Below are 19,144 nucleotides of genomic sequence, written 5' to 3' on the forward strand. Positions count from 1 at the left end.
GGGGTATAGTTCAGTAAATTACAGTAAATTGGATCCAAATCCCCAAACCAAAAGCAGGAAATGATAAGCCAGTGCTTTGGGAACAGTACGAACGAAGCTCACGTGAAGGCCAATCTGATTGGTTGACCCACATTCTACAGTTTATTCCACAGCTTCTATTGGTCCAAATCTTTTGTTTTGCCCTCCCATGTGCTTCAGACATCCCCCCTAAGTGTGTTTTTATAAACAAACCTCATTTTTCATCTGTCCGCGGTGCATCTAGTCACGAACTTGACAAATTGCCAGCTTGGTCGAATTTAGCTCTTTTTTAACGAAGAAATATTCGTTGGAAACTATTACATTTTTGCAAAGAATCGCGGCACTGCATGTCATAAATAGAAGCCTTCCGTATTGTCTTTATTGTCCGAGACGTCAACGCGTGGTCGACTGCTGTTGTGAGCCTACAGGCGCTTCGTGTCGTTTTAGTCCTTTTTTTCTCCAGGTGACAATCATATCGATCCACCCTGTGTAGAAAAAGAAGAGTCCTGACATCAGGAGGTAAGTGTCTCCGCGCGGGAATAAGCTGCAGTGCGCATTTGAGCTACTGCAATGTTGTGACTGTGCGTAGCTAGCCAACATGCTAATTTCAAACAGGCTAGGTCCGAGCGGGTGCTGATCGATCTGATCAGGTTTCTGTACTGTATTTTAGACCTGGTGTTGTAATGTATAATACTAAATTTTTGTTGGTGCTTTCATACTAAGTCGAGTTGGGGTGGTGATCATTGTTAACAGTTTTTTTTTGTGTTGAAGGAAGATGCCATGATGATAGACATGTCTGAACATATAATTTGAGGGAATTTAGATTTGGCCATGCTGTACGTGTTTTGACTTAGCCAGTCATCCATCCATCCATCCATTTTCCAAACCAAATGTGAAGAAATATATACATTTAAGATCATTGTTTTCCAATAATATCTCTATTGCAGATGGCAATAATCTTTGCTTTATGATATGCAAATGTTAATTGCTTAAACTCAGAAACCTCAACTTTAATTTTGTTGCCAACTTGCCATGTACAATATTTGTAAATCAAAACCAAGTTGCTATCAAATGTGATTTTACCAGTATTCCCCAACCTTTATTGAGACAATGCACATTTATTTGAGGAAAAATGCCATGGCATACCACAAAAAAACAAACAAATGCATGATTCAATTAAGTACCTAATAGAAAAGCATTGAAGATTTATCGTCAGCCTAACAGCATAATTGCATTGTTCTTTTTGAAAACAAGAAAAAATTAACAAGCAAGAAGAGTCTAGTCTGGATTCAACCTTTGAGATTACCATGACCCAGAAGAATGGGAATCTACACTGACTGAAAGTAAATTAAAAATGACTTGAACTGTTATACTATTTGGCTAACAACATTATTTGTAGTTAACCATTTTTAATCCAGTTAAGTAAAATTGGATGCAGTGCATCCCAACCTTTCTTCAGCCAAGCCACAAATTTAAATTTGAAAAATCTCACGGCACATTGCCCAACAAAAACATCACAAAAAGTATTACCGTAATTAAGAAAGTGGAATGAAGTAATTTCCTGTCGTGCACGAGATGACTACTGTGGCATGGCACCCCAGTAGGAAATCACTGCTCTATACAATAAAATAGTCCTTGTCTAATCAAATGTCATCAGTACATACTATGTTGTTGACATCATCAGTGTTGCAGGGATCGGTTTCTCAGAAAGATCCCGCATGAGCAAGAATAATGTGGCAACCCTTTCTTTCTTCAGAAATGGTGAAGCTGACAAAAGCCAAAACGTTCCAGGCTTACCTGGATTCGTGCCACCGCCGCTACAGTTGTGTGCACTGCCGCGCCCATCTGGCCAACCATGATGATCTAATCTCAAAGGTCAGCTGCCACCTTTTTGTTGTATTTATCACTTCACGTGGCCATTGCATTTTCATATGCATCTAAGGGCACTACTGCACTATCATCATCATCAACATCACACTCATGCACTACTAGTGTAATGTAAACAATGTGCAAGAAATATAGTATGACTTTTTCATAGCCTTTTCTCTTTTTTTTTTTTTTTTTTTGCTTAAATTGTGAACATGAGAAGTAATAGAAGTGTAGACTGCTACATCAACATCATCAGAGACTAGGACATCCCTTACTGTACCAGAGATTCATTGTCATGTGAAACTGGTAAAACTGGACTGACACAAAACCCTAAAGATCTGGTTAGGTTCCAAGATAGTCTTGAAATATTTTCATGATCTGTGATTTTTCTCCTTTGTGTCGTCTAGTCTTTCCAAGGAAGTCAAGGCAGGGCTTACCTCTTCAACTCTGTGTGAGTATTTTGACTTTTTGATGACTTGATGTTAAACTAATTTACTTAAAATAAAAATTAAATCAGTCACCTTTAGAATCAAAAGGGTTATCAAATTAGGGTTAGAGATCGAATTGTTAGGTTTTTTCCTTCCATTATTATGTTTTAGTTAGTCCAGTTGTAGCTTCAACATTTTCTAGTATCAGACATGTTGACACAAACCAGATCATTTGATTTACTCATGAGTGGACCTTGAAGTCTGGTGTCAGCCATGCTACTGTTGGGTTAGTAGGTCAGTAATACACTGGCTCTGATCTGAGTTAGTTTCATTTTGTTGAGCCCTGAAAAATGTCTTTGTTTCAGTGAAAGCATGACTGCATTGTTGGAGCAAATTGGGACATCTGATTATTTTCAGAGTGAACATCGGCTGTGGTCCTGCAGAGGAAAGACTGCTGCTCACGGGACTTCATGCAGTGGCTGACATCTACTGTGAAAACTGCCACACCACTCTGGGCTGGAAATATGTAAGTGTCCATACATGCACATGTTAGAATTAATTTGTCCTTACTTATCTTATTTTGATTTAAAGACACAATGAACAAATAAACAGTTTTCCTCACCTGCTTATTTTTGTTGTTGTAAAAAAAAATTAAATAAAAAAAAACTACTGCGATAGATAATTTTGAAATTGCAAAACATTGGAATTTACATTTGTCTTGTCCTAACTGACATCTCCTTTTCACAGGAACAAGCCTTTGAACTGAGTCAGAAGTACAAGGAAGGGAAGTACATCATCGAGTTGTCCCACATGATAAAAGACAACGGCTGGGACTGAGAGGGAAAATCTTCATTGCTCTCCATGACTCTTTTTTTCCAAGTTGCATCCCCTCGTCTTAGCAGGGTTCCAGTGTAGCTTCCTCATCCCGCGCTCGAGTCATCGCTGTGCCACACTTTCACTCTCTATGGCTTTGCCATGAATAGCATGTGATGCCTTATCTTCCTCCTTTCTCCGTGTGTTTTCCAGCAGCCACAGCAAGGTTTCTGATAATGCAGTCCCAATTGCAAGCTGTGCTTAGGGCAGGTGTGAATGACTGTAAGGTTTGTGTGTGGAATAACTCACGGGCACGTGTGTGGTTGTTGGATTTTTAGACGTGTGCTTGAGTGATGAACCTGGTATCATTAATCGATAAGCAAGACTGGCTTGGTCGGGGCAAGGTTGGTGCAAGTCAAAAAATGGTGACCTTGCACTCGTAGTCCTGTTTTTCCCCCACTCCTAAGTTTACAATGTCGATTTTAGATATATCTGGCCAAAAATGCAGATTTTGCAAGCCGCGAAGATATTTTTATTTTAGAACAATTATGATAATTTGTTTTATATAAAGATCAGTAACTTCAGAGTTTTCAATTATACAAGTTGTTGAATTAGTAATCATGCCCATACACATGTCCAGCTGATTGTAGGTTTGTGAGTGTGTATGTACGTGTGTACTTGTTCATTCAGCTTTGTGGGGAATTTGGAAGGCCAAAGAGCACATCTTTAGTTAATTCTGGGTGTGTCAATAGTAGAACTGGCTCTCTGGTAGGTGTCAGCTACTTGGTTTTGAGTAAAATTGTCCTCGCAGGGACTGAATTTCAAGTTTGTGTTTGCAGTGTATGCCTGGAGTTTTACCTGCACAATTAGGATATCCACTACTTGCTGACATTCTAGAGATCGACCCTCTACGTGTTTGTGTGTAGTGTAACAATGAGAGGCCCTTTGCATCTCCATTTACTCAATCATGTTTGAGCAATGTGTGATTAGAATTATGTAGCATATTTATGGTGATTTTTTTATTGTCTGCTTCTTTTCATTAAAGTATAATTTTACTCTGATCTTTCATTAAAATACAGTTCATCTGTAATGTGTGGTGCAGCTTTTCTCTTTTTGGCATGTATGGAATTTGAGCCAATTAATGTATTCATTTCGCTAAGACTGTAAGATGCACTTTTTTATTCTGTTCTAGAGTAAGGAGGAGCACCGTACTGTACAAGGAAATGGAACAAGTCAAATACACAGCTACAAAATATACACATGCACCTAATAGGTTAGTCACAGGTCTCCCAGGAATTTGGCTGGCACATTTTGGCCCATGAGAGGAAGGCTGATTCAAACACCCCACTGAAAGGCCAAATTGCTGACTAGAACCCAGAACCTTCTTAGTGAGTCAACACTAGGCTACCAAACTAGAAAGCTGCTTCCATTGAGTTCAAAACAAAATCTTGTAGTTTGAAGAAAGGCACAATGTATGATGAATTGGAAACAATCTATTTGAACAGTATTGGAATTAGGTACATGACTACTACTCGTGTGAACAATATTCGAAAAGGATTACAGTATTGAAATATTTTCCCAACACGAAGGCCTGCAACTGAAAGGTTGGCCCTAATTTAAAAATGTCACATTTTTAATAACGTGGTAGTTTTATAGAGACTATTTTATTTCTCTTCAGCGTGAATGTACATGCTTTTTTGAGGGGAGGGTCAGTAACGAAATTTTGTAGCTAAAAGTATATTTAAAACAAATGTACACTACTGGCCGAACTTCAGGTACCACATTTTTAATAACGTGGGAGTTTTATAGCGACTAGTTTATTTCTCTTCAGCGTGTATTTACATGCTTTTTGGGGGGAGGGTCCCTAACGAAATATTGTAGCTAAAAGTATATTTAAAACAAATGTACACTAATGGCCGAACTGCAGGTACTTGCAGCAGAATATACCACTTTATAAACACGGTTCATTATACTCATAACGTTTAATGTCGTCCATAAAACTGCTGTAATCAAAGGTGTTCATTCAAATTAATTCAAAACTCTATTATTATATATAACGACTCGCAGAGTGTGAAATAATGCCATCAAAATAGTTTATTTCCATAATTATAGCGCCAAGCACCCCCGAATCCACACAAATGGTTCCTTCCGAGTCCGTTGGTCATGTGACTTTTTCCGTTTCGCCATTTTCCTCTTCTGCACCGGTCCTCTAGCCCGCTGTAGCCTGTAGCTACACTCCGTTGTAAAACCTGTCCGAGGTTGACGGTGAGATAGAGGTAAACGGTAAGATAACCTTCTCCCGTCGCTTCTTGGGCCCGTAAATACTGCGAGAATGTCATCCGAGGAGAGCCCCGAATACTCGCCTTTCTTCGCTGTGATGGGAGCCTCTGCGGCCATGGTCTTCAGTGGTAACTACAGCTGCTTCTTCATTTTTTGACATTTGATGTTCGTCGTTAGTTTTGGCTGTGGTGGACTCCGAATCGCAACCCCCGCAAAATAGCGCAGTCGAATTGAAAAAGAAGTGGTCACGCTTCGTACACTAGCCGGGGATGCGTGTTATTAGGCGGGGGGCGGCTTGCTACCACCCGGCCGTCGTCGAAGGAGCGAGCGACCATCAGTTGACGCTAGCTCGGCTGTCATCGGATGGAACGACGCACAATCAATCGGATATCATAGTTTGAAATACTGCAATCGTATATTCCTATTAAAAACCACACAATTTGTCCTAGCAGTTTTGAATGAAATGAGGGAAAAGACTGTTTGAGGCCTGACATCAGTGTGTGACAGTGAAGGAGAAAAGCACACATCCACTCATTCATTCGTGAGGGCCTGCCCTGCTTGACATGCATTGGGCCAGGAACACCCTGTGCGTTTCTTCCAAATATCTCGAAAGGTGGAGGGCATCACCTTTATGTCCACTTGGACTTTAGATTAATATTTTGATCCCGGGGGTGTCAAACTCAATTGTAGTTGGGGTTTAACTCGAAGGTGCTTTATTAATAGAATAGAACCCATCCATGCATGCATTTTCTGCACCGCTTTTCCCTCACTAGAATCACAGGTGTGCTAGAGCCAGTCTGTCCCATCAAATTTTTGGGCGGGGTGCAGCCAGGACTAGTCACTAGTCAGTCGCACCATCATTATTATTACATGTAGACAACAAATTGATGCAAATCAGATTTTGAAATCAGACGGCAAGGAAAATCATGAGTTCCATTTATTTCTAAAAGGGGTTTGGAGACAGATAAATGTGCCCAATACCTTTAATGTTATCAAACGTGAAGACAATTTTGCCAGGTGATGAAGTGGCGGGACATCCACATGTGAAATATCATATTAAATTGGGAAAAAAATAAAATCATGTCTACAAATCTATAGCGTCCCGTGTTTTTGTTTTTTTTAAGACAAAAAAGAGGTTGTGCTTTACCTTGACTAGTTTCGACCGTATTAAATTGCTTGGAGAATGTATTTAAAGCCTAGCTGTGGCGTATAATTAAGGCCTGATGCTTGTGAAACTCCTAAGAGTGGCCTTATCAAGAACGGGTGTGATTAAATGTAACTCTTTACTAAACTATAAGCTACATATACTTGTATGTGCTTTGTAAATGTAAGTAAACCATGTATATTTTATTTAGTATTTTTCACAGAGAGGACTCAATGTTTCATATATTTAAAATACAGTTATACAGTATATATCGGACCAAAACCTCATATGTCACAATTTCCTGAAAATGGCTTACTTTCTTTGAGGATGCAATGTTAATAGTTGAACGAACATGCCATTTTTGGGGTCTCCTAAAAAGTGACTATAGAGGTACAAGGTTTTGGCCCGGCGCCAGCAATATATATATAGTTTTCGCATTATAAGGCGCACCTTCAATAAATGGTCTATTTCAAATCTTTTCCCATATATAAGGCGCACCTCATTATAAGGCGCATGGAATAGAAGCTACTTTAGTGGCTAGAGTTGTTAAGCATCCACTAGATGGAGCTTACTTAATCAATATTGATCCCCTTATAAAGCGCATCGGATTATAAGGCGCATTGACGTTTTTTGAGAAAATAAAAGGCTTTTAAGTGCGCCTTATAGTGCAGAAAAAAACGGTAAATTTTATAATAATAATAATTTTATATCATATAATAGGGTTTATGCACTAACTCAGAAAGCGTTCAACTAACCGGAATGACTCACTTCCGACGCTTCACTCAGCCCTGACAGTAAGCGTAGGAAACCTGGAAAATTAGGGTTGGCCGATGTGATCATACAACGCATATCCACGTTTATTTTGAAAAGCATTCGGAACTCCGCTTTCTAACGCCGAATGGCGCTTTTCAAAAGTAAACGCAGATAGGCGTTGTATGATCACATCGGCCAACGGAACCCCATATTTCAGTGCTGCTCAGTCGATGGACAACCGACACGGTCAAGCTTCGAAGTTTGGAAGAACAGAATTGTTGCGACAATGTCTCACACATGACGGGAGAATGTTAAGACTTGAGGAGACAAACGGATGAATGATTGTTTCTTGTTCAGTATGAGATAACATGGGCCTATGGTTAAAAATATTTCGTGGAAAATAACAGGAACATACCTAAGGTGTTGTTGCGTTGTATTCATTTGCTTCCAATGCGTCCGAGTTGTAATTTCAGTTTTCACACTTAAAACGAGAGCTCGTGATCACACTGTGTTGTTGCATGGTTAACATTGGAAAGCAAAAGGCTGTGTTAACAGCTATCCACATCTTTCTCCCTAAGCTCTAGGCGCGGCGTATGGAACAGCGAAGAGCGGCACTGGCATCGCCGCCATGTCCGTGATGAGGCCAGAGCTCATCATGAAGTCCATCATTCCTGTGGTCATGGCGGGTATCATCGCCATCTACGGGCTGGTGGTGGCAGTGCTGATAGCAAACAACATCTCAGAGAGGGTCACGCTCTACAAGTAAGAATCATCACAATCTGCTGTCTCTTCTGTCCGCTTTTGTATGCCGGAGTCGAATACACTGTAAGAGTCAAGTTCCCAAAGTCATCTGAAAACCCAAGAAATCAAACAACACTCATGAATTAATTCATTCAAGATGTGTCTGGCTTTCTTTCTGTTTTTGATCGTGACAGTTGAGTCAGACACGGGGAAAAAGGGCTTTTGCTGTGACTTGGTGAGTTCAAGTGCTTGGCCCTTCACTGCTGAATGGAACATAGCCACAGCTTAATGCAGGCTGGAGCCCTCGCTGTTAGCTTGGCAATGTCATCCAGGATACAATTCACTCCAGTCGACGGCAGAGAAGTCACACAATCAATTACGACCTCCCGTCAAACTGCATTTGTTTGCTGTTTCACCAAATTAAATAGAGCACAGTATGTAGTAAATAAACATCTGGGACGTCATTTCAACTCCCAAGTTGTTCCTTTATTAAGACAAGGGATGGGTATTTGATGATCAGGGTTGGGAGGGTTACTTTTAAAATGTAATCTGTTACAGTTACAAGTTACCTGCTAAAAAATTTAGTTAGTAACGTAATCCAAGTGCCATAATATTAAAGTCATGTAACTGGATTACTTTTGGATTACTCCAATATTGAGTATGCTCATGAAGACAAAATAAAAAAAATATCACCACAATATTCAGGGTGTCCATAAAGTCTCTACCATTTCAAAAATTTATAAAAAATGCAATTGATTCGATATTTTATTTAGATTTGTTCTATTGTATTCAGCGTTTATTAAAGTTTTTTATTACACTGCATTTGTGTGTTTCAGGGATCCTGTTTGTCAAAGGTCGCCCATTCCTTCCTTTATCTAACACTGTCCCTGTCTCCATAAATTTCTTGTGCCATGCACGAATTAACGGACGTGATGGTGGATTTCTTCCATACTTAGTTCTGTAGTTTCGCTGCCTATCCGATTTTGTTTCAATAAACCATAAGACACATTGCGCCTTCTCTTGAGGGGTAGCCATTTTGTAGGGGTTCATTCAACATCACCTCTTTGGTTTCGGCACCAAAGGATGAAACGTGGATCACCGTTAGCAGGAGGAGTTCAAATTAGTCGATGGATAGATAGATGAATCGATCGATCCAATGAAGATAATGATGCGTGACATCAACTGCAAAATGAACTTTTATCCCAGTCACAAGTTTAGCCGTGTATATGTTGTGCGTGATGTTTAAATATTGAATTGGTGGGAGGAAGATTTGTTTGGAAGGTGCAACTCATAATATGGTTGTAGGCTAGCGGGCTAGCTAGCAAGAAGCTACAGCGCGTAGCATGCCGCTGGACTCTCAGCTCAAACTTTCGCTCCGAGTAAGTTCCAGTAAATACCGGTCGTCATTTCCTCCTCCCTTTTTCAAACTGCCCACGTGTGGAGGACACGACTAGTCAGTTTGTTCCCACCTCCCCGACATGTATCAACGGTTCCACTCGCGCACGCTCCCTCTTGCTCTTTCGCTCTGTCCCTCTCTCTCTCTCTCTCTGTCCCTCTCTCTCTCTCTCTCTCTCTCTCTCTCTCTGTTTCTCTCTGTTTCTCTCTGTTTCTCTCTCTCTCGTACTCTTTCGCACGCTCTCTCATCGTAGAAATTGTAATCCCTCCAAGTAATCCCCATTTTTAATAAATGTACCTGTAATCTAACTACATGTTTTTTTCCTGTAATTCTAATGGAATACAGTTTAAAAAAAAAAATGTAATCTGCAGGGATGTGATTTTTCCGCTAATTCGCGGAATTCCGCTTTTTTTTATCTCCCCCCCCTCCAAAAAAAAAATCCGATTTTTATTTTATTTTTTTTAGTAGTTCATTGTGTATGCACATGACTCCGACAGATAACATCTTCTGCTATAACAAAGACATTTGTGGTATGCTCTAATATGAGTTACTTTTCATTTGGTCATGATACAATTATTTGTTCATGAAATTTGAACTCTTCAACATTATTTATGTGTTAACTTAGTAATCACATTAGTTAGATATGATGATATTTTCAGTGATAGTTTTTAAAAGCAAAGGCAGTCCAATGTTTTTGAATGTGACTGATTTTGAGTTGACTAAAACTGCCATTTTATATGGGATAGTTCAATATACATTGAAAATTTATGCTGTTGTTTTGTCTATTTCTTTGTCATGTGAGTGCATTGAAAGTACTTAAAAACACGGAAAACCCATGAGCTCCAGGGGGGCGAAGAAGCCCCCCTTGTCCCCCCACCAAGGCACTGCCCTGGACCTAGCTGGGTGCCAGCGGCCCCCAGACCTCCGGCTAAATTTTCAGATAATTTCACTTTGGTCAAATCACATCCCTGAATCTGATTACGTAACGGCGGTACATGTATTCCGTTACTCCCCAAGCCTGTTGATGATAATTACCGATACAAGACTGATTGCCAAATGATGCCTCACCGCAAAATGTACTCTCCCCTGCCACGACATTAGGCACACCTGCACAGTCTAACCAAATTCCAATACAAAACCTGTCTCCCCAAAAAATCTGCCTTCACAATTTCACAAAGGTAGTAGTTTGGTTACTCAAATATTTAGCGCTTTCAAACAGTCGTAGTAGCTGTCACAAAATACATCAAACATGAACAATAATGCCTATCATAAAGAAATCATATCTTTACATTACGCTTTGAAGTTTGAAGCGGTTATGGATGAAAGTGGCGAAATTGCGTCTCCTTTCAACAGTTGATCAGAGATGTCATGATCACAGCATGCTGTGCGTGACGTCACACATGTCTGCTACAAGCTAAATTGAAAGGTAAACAGCCTTCCGTTGATGAGTAACATACATTCATACATCCAGAAAGAATGCTTGTATTCTCCAGCCCCATTTAGATTTGCTTCATTTCCAAGTTCTCAACTCTCTCTTTTAATGGCATATATTGTGAATCAGCAATTATTGCCACTCCGCTATTCACAAATTCACCCTTTGCATTTTTTTCCTATGGAACCTTTCCTCAACCGTTTGCTGAAAAACTTGCATATTGGCAAAATGTCTGCATATTTTGAGGTTGTCCCTAGAGCATACTTAAGATGCCAAAAAATGGTGCCACTGCCCTGCCTAATAGGAAAGTAGTAATTAGTGTCTAGTATGTTAAAAAGATGCATATCAACAGTTCCAACATCTTTATGTTAGGAGCTACTAGTAGGAAGTCGTTAATGCTTGAACAAATGCTATCTTTGTGTTGCCATGGCAACATACATGCACACTTTTAGTACTTTATTTTTATTTTTATGAAATCATCTCTAAGCCATTTACTTTTAGAAAGCAGAATATTACTTTAAAAATGTCTACAAAATTGCAAAAAATCTCAGAAAACTGTTAGAAAAAAACGCAGGACAAAAATGTAAAAAATAGCCATAAAATGTCCCCCCAAAAAAGGAAGAAGAAAGGCATGAAATTACCATATGTCCATAAAATCGCCAACAATCATAAATTTGACAGAAAGGCAGAAAAGTCTAAAAATGAAGTATGAAAATTGCCACCAGAAAAAAAATCTGTTTTTTATATTTTTCTGTATTGGTGCAATTAGCTCTTGGGCCCTCAGTACATTAGACTAACACCAACACACGGTTTCGTTAGTCACAATGTTTCAAATGTTTTAAATTGTTGGTTATTTATTTGACCTAAAATGGCTCTTTTGACAGGAAAGGTTGCTGAATCGTCTTAGTCAAAACTAAACAGTATGAGATGCAGCTGTTGTATGGGACCTCGTCCAATGTTTCGGACACTTGTGCCCTCACACACAGCACAGCCCTGCTGTCAGTCTGCTGCTTTCCAAACGTTCCCTTCTTTTCCTTGTCACTCTTAGGTCCGCCGCACACCAGGAGGCCCTGACTGAAATGATCAATTGTAAACCAAAAAAAAGCTAGAAACAGCATTTTAGTTGTGGAAGCTCTTGTAATGCACGATGGATGCCACACCTCTTTGTGACAGTCACGTGCATGGCGAGCTTTAAGCACATCAACTTTCTTGGTTTGGACATTTTGTTCAGTGTTGTCACCTTTTTGTTTGTGTTTCCTTCACCAGGAGCTTCCTTCATCTAGGCGCCGGTCTGAGTGTGGGCCTGAGCGGTCTGGCGGCCGGCTTCGCCATCGGCATCGTAGGCGACGCCGGCGTGAGAGGCACGGCCCAGCAGCCCCGCCTCTTCGTGGGCATGATCTTGATCCTGATCTTCGCCGAGGTGCTGGGGCTTTACGGCCTGATCGTGGCTCTTATCCTATCTACGAAATAAGCGTCTGCATCCAGCACCATTTCATTCATTCCACATCCAAGCAGCGAGAACAAATAGATTTTCACCAACTTCCATGACACCAAGAGGGCCTGACAGGATGGGATGGCAAACTGAGGCGAGTTGCCGTTGGACCTGGCAGTTTTGTCATCACTAGTTGTGATCTGTCCAAATTGTATTTTCCAAGCCATCCGGTTGTGTCAGGTGCGGTGGTGTACAGAGCGGGCATGAAGATGTGTTGGCTGTTGTGGGATGATGTGTGGACAGTCTGCCTGATGTGTTGTCTGATCTTATCCTGTACAGTGGTCACCCCTTGTAAATGTAGTAATCAGTTTGTGATGTGCTGAGTATCAACGTCCACCCCCCGTCCCCCCTTAATTTCTGCTTTTGTCACTCTTATCCGACACTACAGCGGAATTGTGCACATCAGTGTTTTTGTTAATGTTTATGTTCTTTTTGAGGACCATTTTTGAATCACAGCAGTGAAAAGCTGTCTTTTTTTTCTTTCTTTTTTTTTGTGCTATTTATGGAACGCTGTGAAGACTTGATGAAACTATCTAAATGGAGTACTGTTTATGAAATACCCTATATACATTAAAATATATAAATTATCTGTGTATAGTTAGAGTAACTGCACTGTTGGTAATTGTTCTAAGTGCTTGAAATTCCTCTGGATGTAGTGTGATTTATTATGGAGGATGTCCACATGTTACAATGAGGTTGAAAATGCGTGCGTGATCTGAGTGCATCATGTGTGCAAGTGAATTTATGTTTACTATGACATCCTCAGACACTTATTGTTAACTTGTAGTTCTGCTGTCTTGATTTTGTTTGTTTTAAGGTCACTGTTCAACTGTGCTAGTCAGATTTCCAAATAAAACTCATCCTCTAGAACCTTGTGGTCAAGCTATTTCTTAAAAAATAAAAAAATAAACGAGTCAAATAAAGCCTTCTGTAATTTAAAAAGGTTTTTAAAATGAAAAAGATAATCCCCCCCCCCCCCCAGATGGAAGCTCCCAAAAAGTAGTTCTTGCTGTATGTAGTGCGTGACGGGAAGTGTAGTTAAAGAAAACATTGGTTGAGCAACTTGTTTTGCTTAAATTGCGACACGCACGTTCACTTTAGAGCAGAAATACGATACACATTAATGTAATACTGTCGATAATTTATTAATATTGCTGATTTCTCTGATATTAACACTTGTACTGTTTGCTAGTTTTGTATCGTATTTATGGTACTTTGTTCAGAAAATGGGTGGATTGTTTTATGAACAGTTTTTGATGGCATAATATATCTACATAAAATATGTAATGTAATAGTATACTGCACATATAATTAACTAACAGCTTCCTTTATGTCTATTTGTATCGTTTCCATTGAAAACTTCCGGAAAGGGAATAGGCGCAAAGTGGGGATCGCTCCACATCTGCTTGCGTGTTATTGTTTACGATCACACTAAATAAATTGTGTCAGGCAAAAATAGAGAAGAAGAAAAAACCCTTGACAGTCACACATTCCTCCGCCGTCTGTGGATCTGCGCCTTTCATGAAGATTGTCTGTTACGTTGTCAACGGGCAGGTAACGTTGATGCTACAATGCTACAAACGAAAGCTAACTAGCTTGTATGTTTGCTCTGCATTTTCATGTTATATGGGAAACTAACAACGCGTTCGCTGCCAGTTAAGTCTGCGTTCAACAATTTCGCATAAGGCAAGAATAATTTTTGAAGTGTGTAAATTTAACATTTAAGAAAAGCTAATATGCTATTAAGCGATAGCTGGTCACTCGGTTCGATGACTTTAAAAAAGCGTCACATGTTAAGGCATCGTTGTTAGAGCCACGATGTTGCAATCATCCAGCATGTGAACATTTTGCTAATAGTTTTTGATGATAATCTAAAATTACATAGTGAGTTACGTACATGCAGGCTAATCATACAACATATGATTAATAGTCACTGGCTTCATTAAAAAAAAAACATTTGTGCCCTTGCGGCAGCTGGGCAGATGCTGTTTGACACCTTCGCATCTCGATTCAACGTGACGGCCAAGTGAGAGTCAAGATCGTGGTTGCTGCCATGTCCAGGCGAGGCAGGAGCAGCCGCGCGTGGCGGTACGTCTGGGGTGGAATACGGCGAGATGCTGATGCAAGAGCGCTCGTCTTGGCCTCTGAAAGTGACGGATGGGGCTATGAGCGCCTGGAGGTTAGCGCTTATCTGCAGTTTCTTTTGAGCATGCAATTCAAACACTGAAGAAATGTATGGCATTTATTATCTCTGAATTCCTGTTTGTTGTTTTCTGCTCTCAAGTACAGCGATTCTGATTCGGAGGCCGACTACTCGACGGTGATGGTCCCTCCGGTGCCCAGCGCTGTGCCCGTGACTGGAGAGTCTTACTGTGGCTGTGACTACCAGACTGAGACCATCCATCATCGGAGAGGTTTTTACCAAGTCAAAGACTGTCACTGTGGAGAGGATGATCAAGGTCTGGTATAGTGTGAGCTACATTGTTATTGTATCCCGCCAAATGTTTGACTCTTGACTCTTTTGACCATTTTTAGACTTTGACTGGGTTTGGGATGCCGGCAGCCGATCAACTGCAACATCACTCAGCTGCGACAATCGTGAAGTCAACTTTCACTCCGAATACAGCTGCGGCACGGCTGCAATCCGCGGTTCCAAGGAGCTGGCGGAAGGGCAACACTTTTGGGAAATCAAGATGACGTCCCCCGTTTATGGAACAGACATGGTATGCGCACTGGATGGAAAAATAGAAACCAGCTTTGTCGTTATGAAGCTGAAGTGGATGTGTTCTCTGAATTGTCACTTTTCCCAGATGGTTGGAATCGGTACTTCTGATGTCAACCTTGACAAATACAGGCATTCGTTCTGCAGCCTTTTGGGAAAAGATGTGGACAGCTGGGGTCTGTCTTACACTGGTACGAGACTCCATTTTGCACAAAAATAATACGAGCAAACACCTTTAAATGTAAGATATCAATAGTTCTCAATACAGCTGCAGGTGTCTTCATGTGTTGTTTTTTGACAGGCTTGTTGCATCATAAAGGAGACAAGATGAACTTTTCCTCTCGGTTTGGCCAGGGCTCCATCATTGGGGTTCATCTGGACACGTGGCACGGCACGCTCACATTCTTTAAGAATCGCAAGTGCATCGGTAAGTTTAAAAAAAAGCCAGTGGAATATTTTAACCACACATAATCGGCAAAATTGAGTTTTGCTGAAAAGATACACAAAATAATAATAACAATAAAAATGCACTAAATCCAAGGGGGGCAAGGTTATAGTTAAATGGACAGTGTGTATACTTTAGCGCCATCTAGTGGTGAAAAAAAAATCATTCATAAAAATAAAAATAGACACTATTGATTTCAATAATATGAAAGAACAAAAAATGTTTCTCTCACTTCAATGTACTTTTTTCAAATATGTAATATATAAAATCGTTGGTCTGGTGATCGCTAATTATATTACATAAGTCGTGCCGTGCCTTACAAGAGGCTGACATGTTTTGCAACCATCTTTCTGCTACAGATGTCCGAAGGAGAAGAATTTTGCAAAAGTAGTTAGCCTCTTGTCATGTGGTACTTGCAGCTAATGTCGGACCCAATGGGTCGACCGCGACTACCTTATTCGGGCTCCCGCCACGTGTCGCCGTCTGCTTCGCTCTCGCTAGCATTTGCTAGCTTCTCCCGCTAGCCGCTCTTGTTAGCCTCTCCAGTGAGTTCTTGCTCGTCGCACATGCTAGCTCGTGGTCGCCGGGCTCATGCGTTCACTCCAAATAATAAATGTTAATAATAATTGGTGGTAGGCTAATTGTAAAAACATTTTTGGTAACAAAATAAATAAAAAGGAAAATGGTTTTACAAAAATGAAAACTACCAGTAACTGAAATTACATCTGACGTTTATACAACTAACTGAAACTATAATTGTTGTGAAAATGGCCTTCCCTTCATCTTTGATATCTTACATGAGCCTTAAGAGGTTTTTTTTTTATATGTATTTATTTCGTATTGCTGTATGTCCGTACAGAAGAACGAAGGTCAAACAGCCATTTGAGAATTGTATTTTCCTTTATTACACCAATGTTTCCCAACCCTGGTCCACTGGGAACACTATCCAACCTGTTTTCCAAGCTTCCCTTCTCCAACACAGGTGAGGATGATCAATATCAGGCTTCTCCAGAGCTTGCTGATGAGCTGATCATTGGAATCACCTTTGTTGGAATAGGGAGACATGGAGAACAGGCTGGATAGTTGTCCCATGAGGACCAGGACTCCGAAACACTGCATTACACAATAATAGTGAACCACCTGACAAAAAACTAATACTAAACCTTATTAAAAAAACAATACTAAAGCAAAGCATTAAACAAAGAAAAACAACTAAAAATTAAGAAGCTTGCTCTAAAAACTAATTCAAGTTAACTGAATTAAAAACAAAACAAACTATAATGAATAGTCCAAAACTATTATAACCATGCAGGAGACACATTCCTAACCACTGCATAAAATACTGGATTATATTTTAGAACAGTTATGGCTCATTTCCCTAAAAAGTGATGATAGATTCAGCCTTTATTATTGATGTCAAAGTGAAAGCGTTAACTGATTAATTAATCACAAAAAAATATCGCATTAATCATAAATTAACGCAGATTAATCGCACTATTCATTTTGACCATAGATTATCCTTTAGCGTGACAGCGAATGGCTACGTTTAAGGTAGCACAGGTTTTTTTTTTTAGCAATAAGCATAATTACATGCATTAAAGTAAAGCATTGAATAAATGTTTGCGTATGACATTTAGAGTATTTGTTCATGTCAAAATATTTGAGTCATTTTTTCCCCATTTTAAATTATGCAAGTAATTAACTAATTAGAAAAAAGGAGGATGAGCGTCCTCATAATATTAAATGTCAAAAGAATTAACACATAACCGGTGCTCTTCAAATTTTGAAAAATTATTAAGCGATTAATCCAAATTCTACGATGTGATTAAAATGTGTGATGCAGGTGGATAGTTTGAACGCCTCGTTTGTCAAAGCAGGTATCGCGGCCACAGATCTGCAGAACAAGAGGTTTTACCCCATGGCGTGCTCCACAGCAGCCAAAAGCAGCATGAAGGTGATCCGATCCTGCTCTGCGCCCACCTCCCTTTTGTACCTGTGCTGCGCTCGCCTACGCCAGCTCCTGCCAGACTGCACAGACACCCTGGATGTGCTGCCCCTGCCGCCGGGACTCCGCCACCTGCTGCACAACAAACTGGGTTGGCTGCTCAATCTCCACGGCGGCGCCGCGAACGAAATCGCAGACGTCCCCGAACGTTCCCCGCGCTCGGCCGTCGCCCCCTCGGCCGGCCCGTCGTCTTCCGAGAGCGACTCGGAGGGCTGTACGTCCGACCCCGAGGCCTGCCAGAGGAAGAGGTGCCGCTGGACTTGAGGTCCTGCGCTGCCTTAAACCAAGCGGATGTTACTGTTACGACAAGATTGAAATACCTGCCTCAAAACCTTCCCTTCAAGTGTGTCGCAGTGTTGCAGAAAATAACCGCAAGGAAGGGAACGGTCTTCTCATGCCACGAATACGACTTTGTTACCATCATACACTTGGGATCCAAAGCAGGACTACTGTAGCAAAAAGACATCAGCTGTAGATATCTCTTGCCATTCGTCAACATGGATTTGTTTTTTAATATGAGTGCAACACTGAAGTCTCTAACATGGCGGCCATTTTGAGTGTTTTTCTGGAAAAAGTGGGTCACTTAGAATGAGCTATGTTCTTAGTTGTTTTGTATGCAAATAGTGCATATTCTTAAACTTAATGCAATCTCAAATATCACAAATAATCTTGCCTTTTGCAGATGAGTTAGATTATTTGTCAAGATTATGAAGAAGTGGGCTACTTTTGAGTGCACTTCATAAAATGCTCCAAAGGAAGGACCAAGTCTTTTTTCCCCTCTGGTTATAAGTGTTGCATTCAACTGCCTTTATTTACTGCTGCATCATGTTGAGATTTAAAAAAAAAAAAAAAGGAAAAAAAGTTTTTTTATATACTTTACAAACATCTCAGTCAACTTTTTAACATTTAGAAGAAGGTCATTTTTATTAAAACACCAAAAAACCTACAATATTTGTATTTTTTAGATTTGTTGCCTAGAAACATTCACCTCTTTGGGATTAAAATGATTGGAATCATAGTACATGTTATTTTGTCCAAATATGATTGGACAAATTACGTATTTCTAATTCTTGTCTTATTGAGACAACCAGTTGGATTCAGTTTGACTCCACATCTGGGCTCTCATGACCGCTCATGTTAATGCCTCAAGACCATCATGACTGAAGTTACAAAGCATACAAGTATTTTGTTCTTTCTGAAAAAAAATTGTCTGTTACATTACGGCAAAAGTGGCGCTAATACCGCAAGGCCTCTGTTTCTAGTGCTAAATACAATTTTCCCCTGCGGTTATGATAACTTCAATTGCTGTTAATTTTGTTTGCTCTTTCACACTATTCATCTATTATTGATGTATAAAAGCACTTACTATTGTGTCGTTCCATGAAGAAGACATGTACCATTTTCAGTTTATTATTAATATATTATTTGAAGGCTTTTCACTTGCTCTTTTTCACCAGCATGATTTTGCGATGAAATTAAAGTGAATGCTGAATCTGCAGAAACATGTTTTGTTTTGTGAAAAACACAGTTCAAACTTTCCCACACTACCTTTTATAGTTAATACAAACAGTATGGAGGCTGAGCACATGCACTGAAATAATTTACA

General features: G+C 40.1%; 3 protein-coding genes across 4 annotated transcripts; all 3 read left to right on the forward strand.

Annotated features, from left to right (window-relative positions):
• Positions 1-204: 204 nt before the first annotated feature.
• ypel3 (yippee-like 3) lies at positions 205-4,218 on the forward strand. The gene is made up of 5 exons (XM_077559640.1): positions 205-537; positions 1,775-1,893; positions 2,295-2,338; positions 2,733-2,841; positions 3,063-4,218. The coding sequence occupies exons 2-5, from the start codon at positions 1,777-1,779 to the stop codon at positions 3,150-3,152; spliced, it is 360 nt and encodes a 119-aa protein (XP_077415766.1). The 5' UTR covers positions 205-537; positions 1,775-1,776; the 3' UTR covers positions 3,153-4,218.
• Positions 4,219-5,298: 1,080 nt separating this feature from the next.
• atp6v0ca (ATPase H+ transporting V0 subunit ca) lies at positions 5,299-13,236 on the forward strand. The gene is made up of 3 exons (XM_077558655.1): positions 5,299-5,536; positions 7,884-8,067; positions 12,141-13,236. Exons 1-3 carry the CDS (start codon positions 5,461-5,463, stop codon positions 12,343-12,345), a joined length of 465 nt encoding a protein of 154 aa, XP_077414781.1. The 5' UTR covers positions 5,299-5,460; the 3' UTR covers positions 12,346-13,236.
• Positions 13,237-13,420: 184 nt separating this feature from the next.
• spsb3a (splA/ryanodine receptor domain and SOCS box containing 3a) lies at positions 13,421-19,040 on the forward strand. 2 transcript variants are annotated; one of them, XM_077559503.1, is made up of 7 exons: positions 13,421-13,920; positions 14,341-14,545; positions 14,651-14,825; positions 14,902-15,089; positions 15,177-15,279; positions 15,390-15,515; positions 17,408-19,040. In XM_077559503.1, the coding sequence occupies exons 2-7, from the start codon at positions 14,420-14,422 to the stop codon at positions 17,800-17,802; spliced, it is 1,113 nt and encodes a 370-aa protein (XP_077415629.1). In that variant the 5' UTR covers positions 13,421-13,920; positions 14,341-14,419; the 3' UTR covers positions 17,803-19,040. The 2 variants fall into 2 exon arrangements, with proteins under 2 accessions (XP_077415629.1, XP_077415630.1); XM_077559504.1 differs by having other exon boundaries at positions 17,411-19,040.
• The last annotated feature ends 104 nt before the right edge of the window (positions 19,041-19,144 follow it).

This window comes from Vanacampus margaritifer, chromosome 2 (assembly GCF_051991255.1).
Source record: "Vanacampus margaritifer isolate UIUO_Vmar chromosome 2, RoL_Vmar_1.0, whole genome shotgun sequence".
Classification (NCBI taxonomy): domain Eukaryota; kingdom Metazoa; phylum Chordata; class Actinopteri; order Syngnathiformes; family Syngnathidae; genus Vanacampus; species Vanacampus margaritifer.

Excerpts from the sequence above, each read along its gene's own strand:
- atp6v0ca (XM_077558655.1), top strand. The coding sequence starts at position 5,461 with ATGTCATCCGAGGAGAGCCCCGAATACTCGCCTTTCTTCGCTGTGATG. Across the intron at positions 5,537-7,883 it reads TGCGGCCATGGTCTTCAGTG|CTCTAGGCGCGGCGTATGGA; the intron begins GTAACTACAGCT and ends TTTCTCCCTAAG. Across the intron at positions 8,068-12,140 it reads GAGAGGGTCACGCTCTACAA|GAGCTTCCTTCATCTAGGCG; the intron begins GTAAGAATCATC and ends TTCCTTCACCAG.
- spsb3a (XM_077559503.1), top strand. The coding sequence starts at position 14,420 with ATGTCCAGGCGAGGCAGGAGCAGCCGCGCGTGGCGGTACGTCTGGGGT. Across the intron at positions 14,826-14,901 it reads CTGTGGAGAGGATGATCAAG|ACTTTGACTGGGTTTGGGAT; the intron begins GTCTGGTATAGT and ends GACCATTTTTAG. Across the intron at positions 15,280-15,389 it reads CTGGGGTCTGTCTTACACTG|GCTTGTTGCATCATAAAGGA; the intron begins GTACGAGACTCC and ends GTTTTTTGACAG.
- ypel3 (XM_077559640.1), top strand. The coding sequence starts at position 1,777 with ATGGTGAAGCTGACAAAAGCCAAAACGTTCCAGGCTTACCTGGATTCG. Across the intron at positions 1,894-2,294 it reads ATGATGATCTAATCTCAAAG|TCTTTCCAAGGAAGTCAAGG; the intron begins GTCAGCTGCCAC and ends TGTGTCGTCTAG. Across the intron at positions 2,339-2,732 it reads GCTTACCTCTTCAACTCTGT|AGTGAACATCGGCTGTGGTC; the intron begins GTGAGTATTTTG and ends GATTATTTTCAG.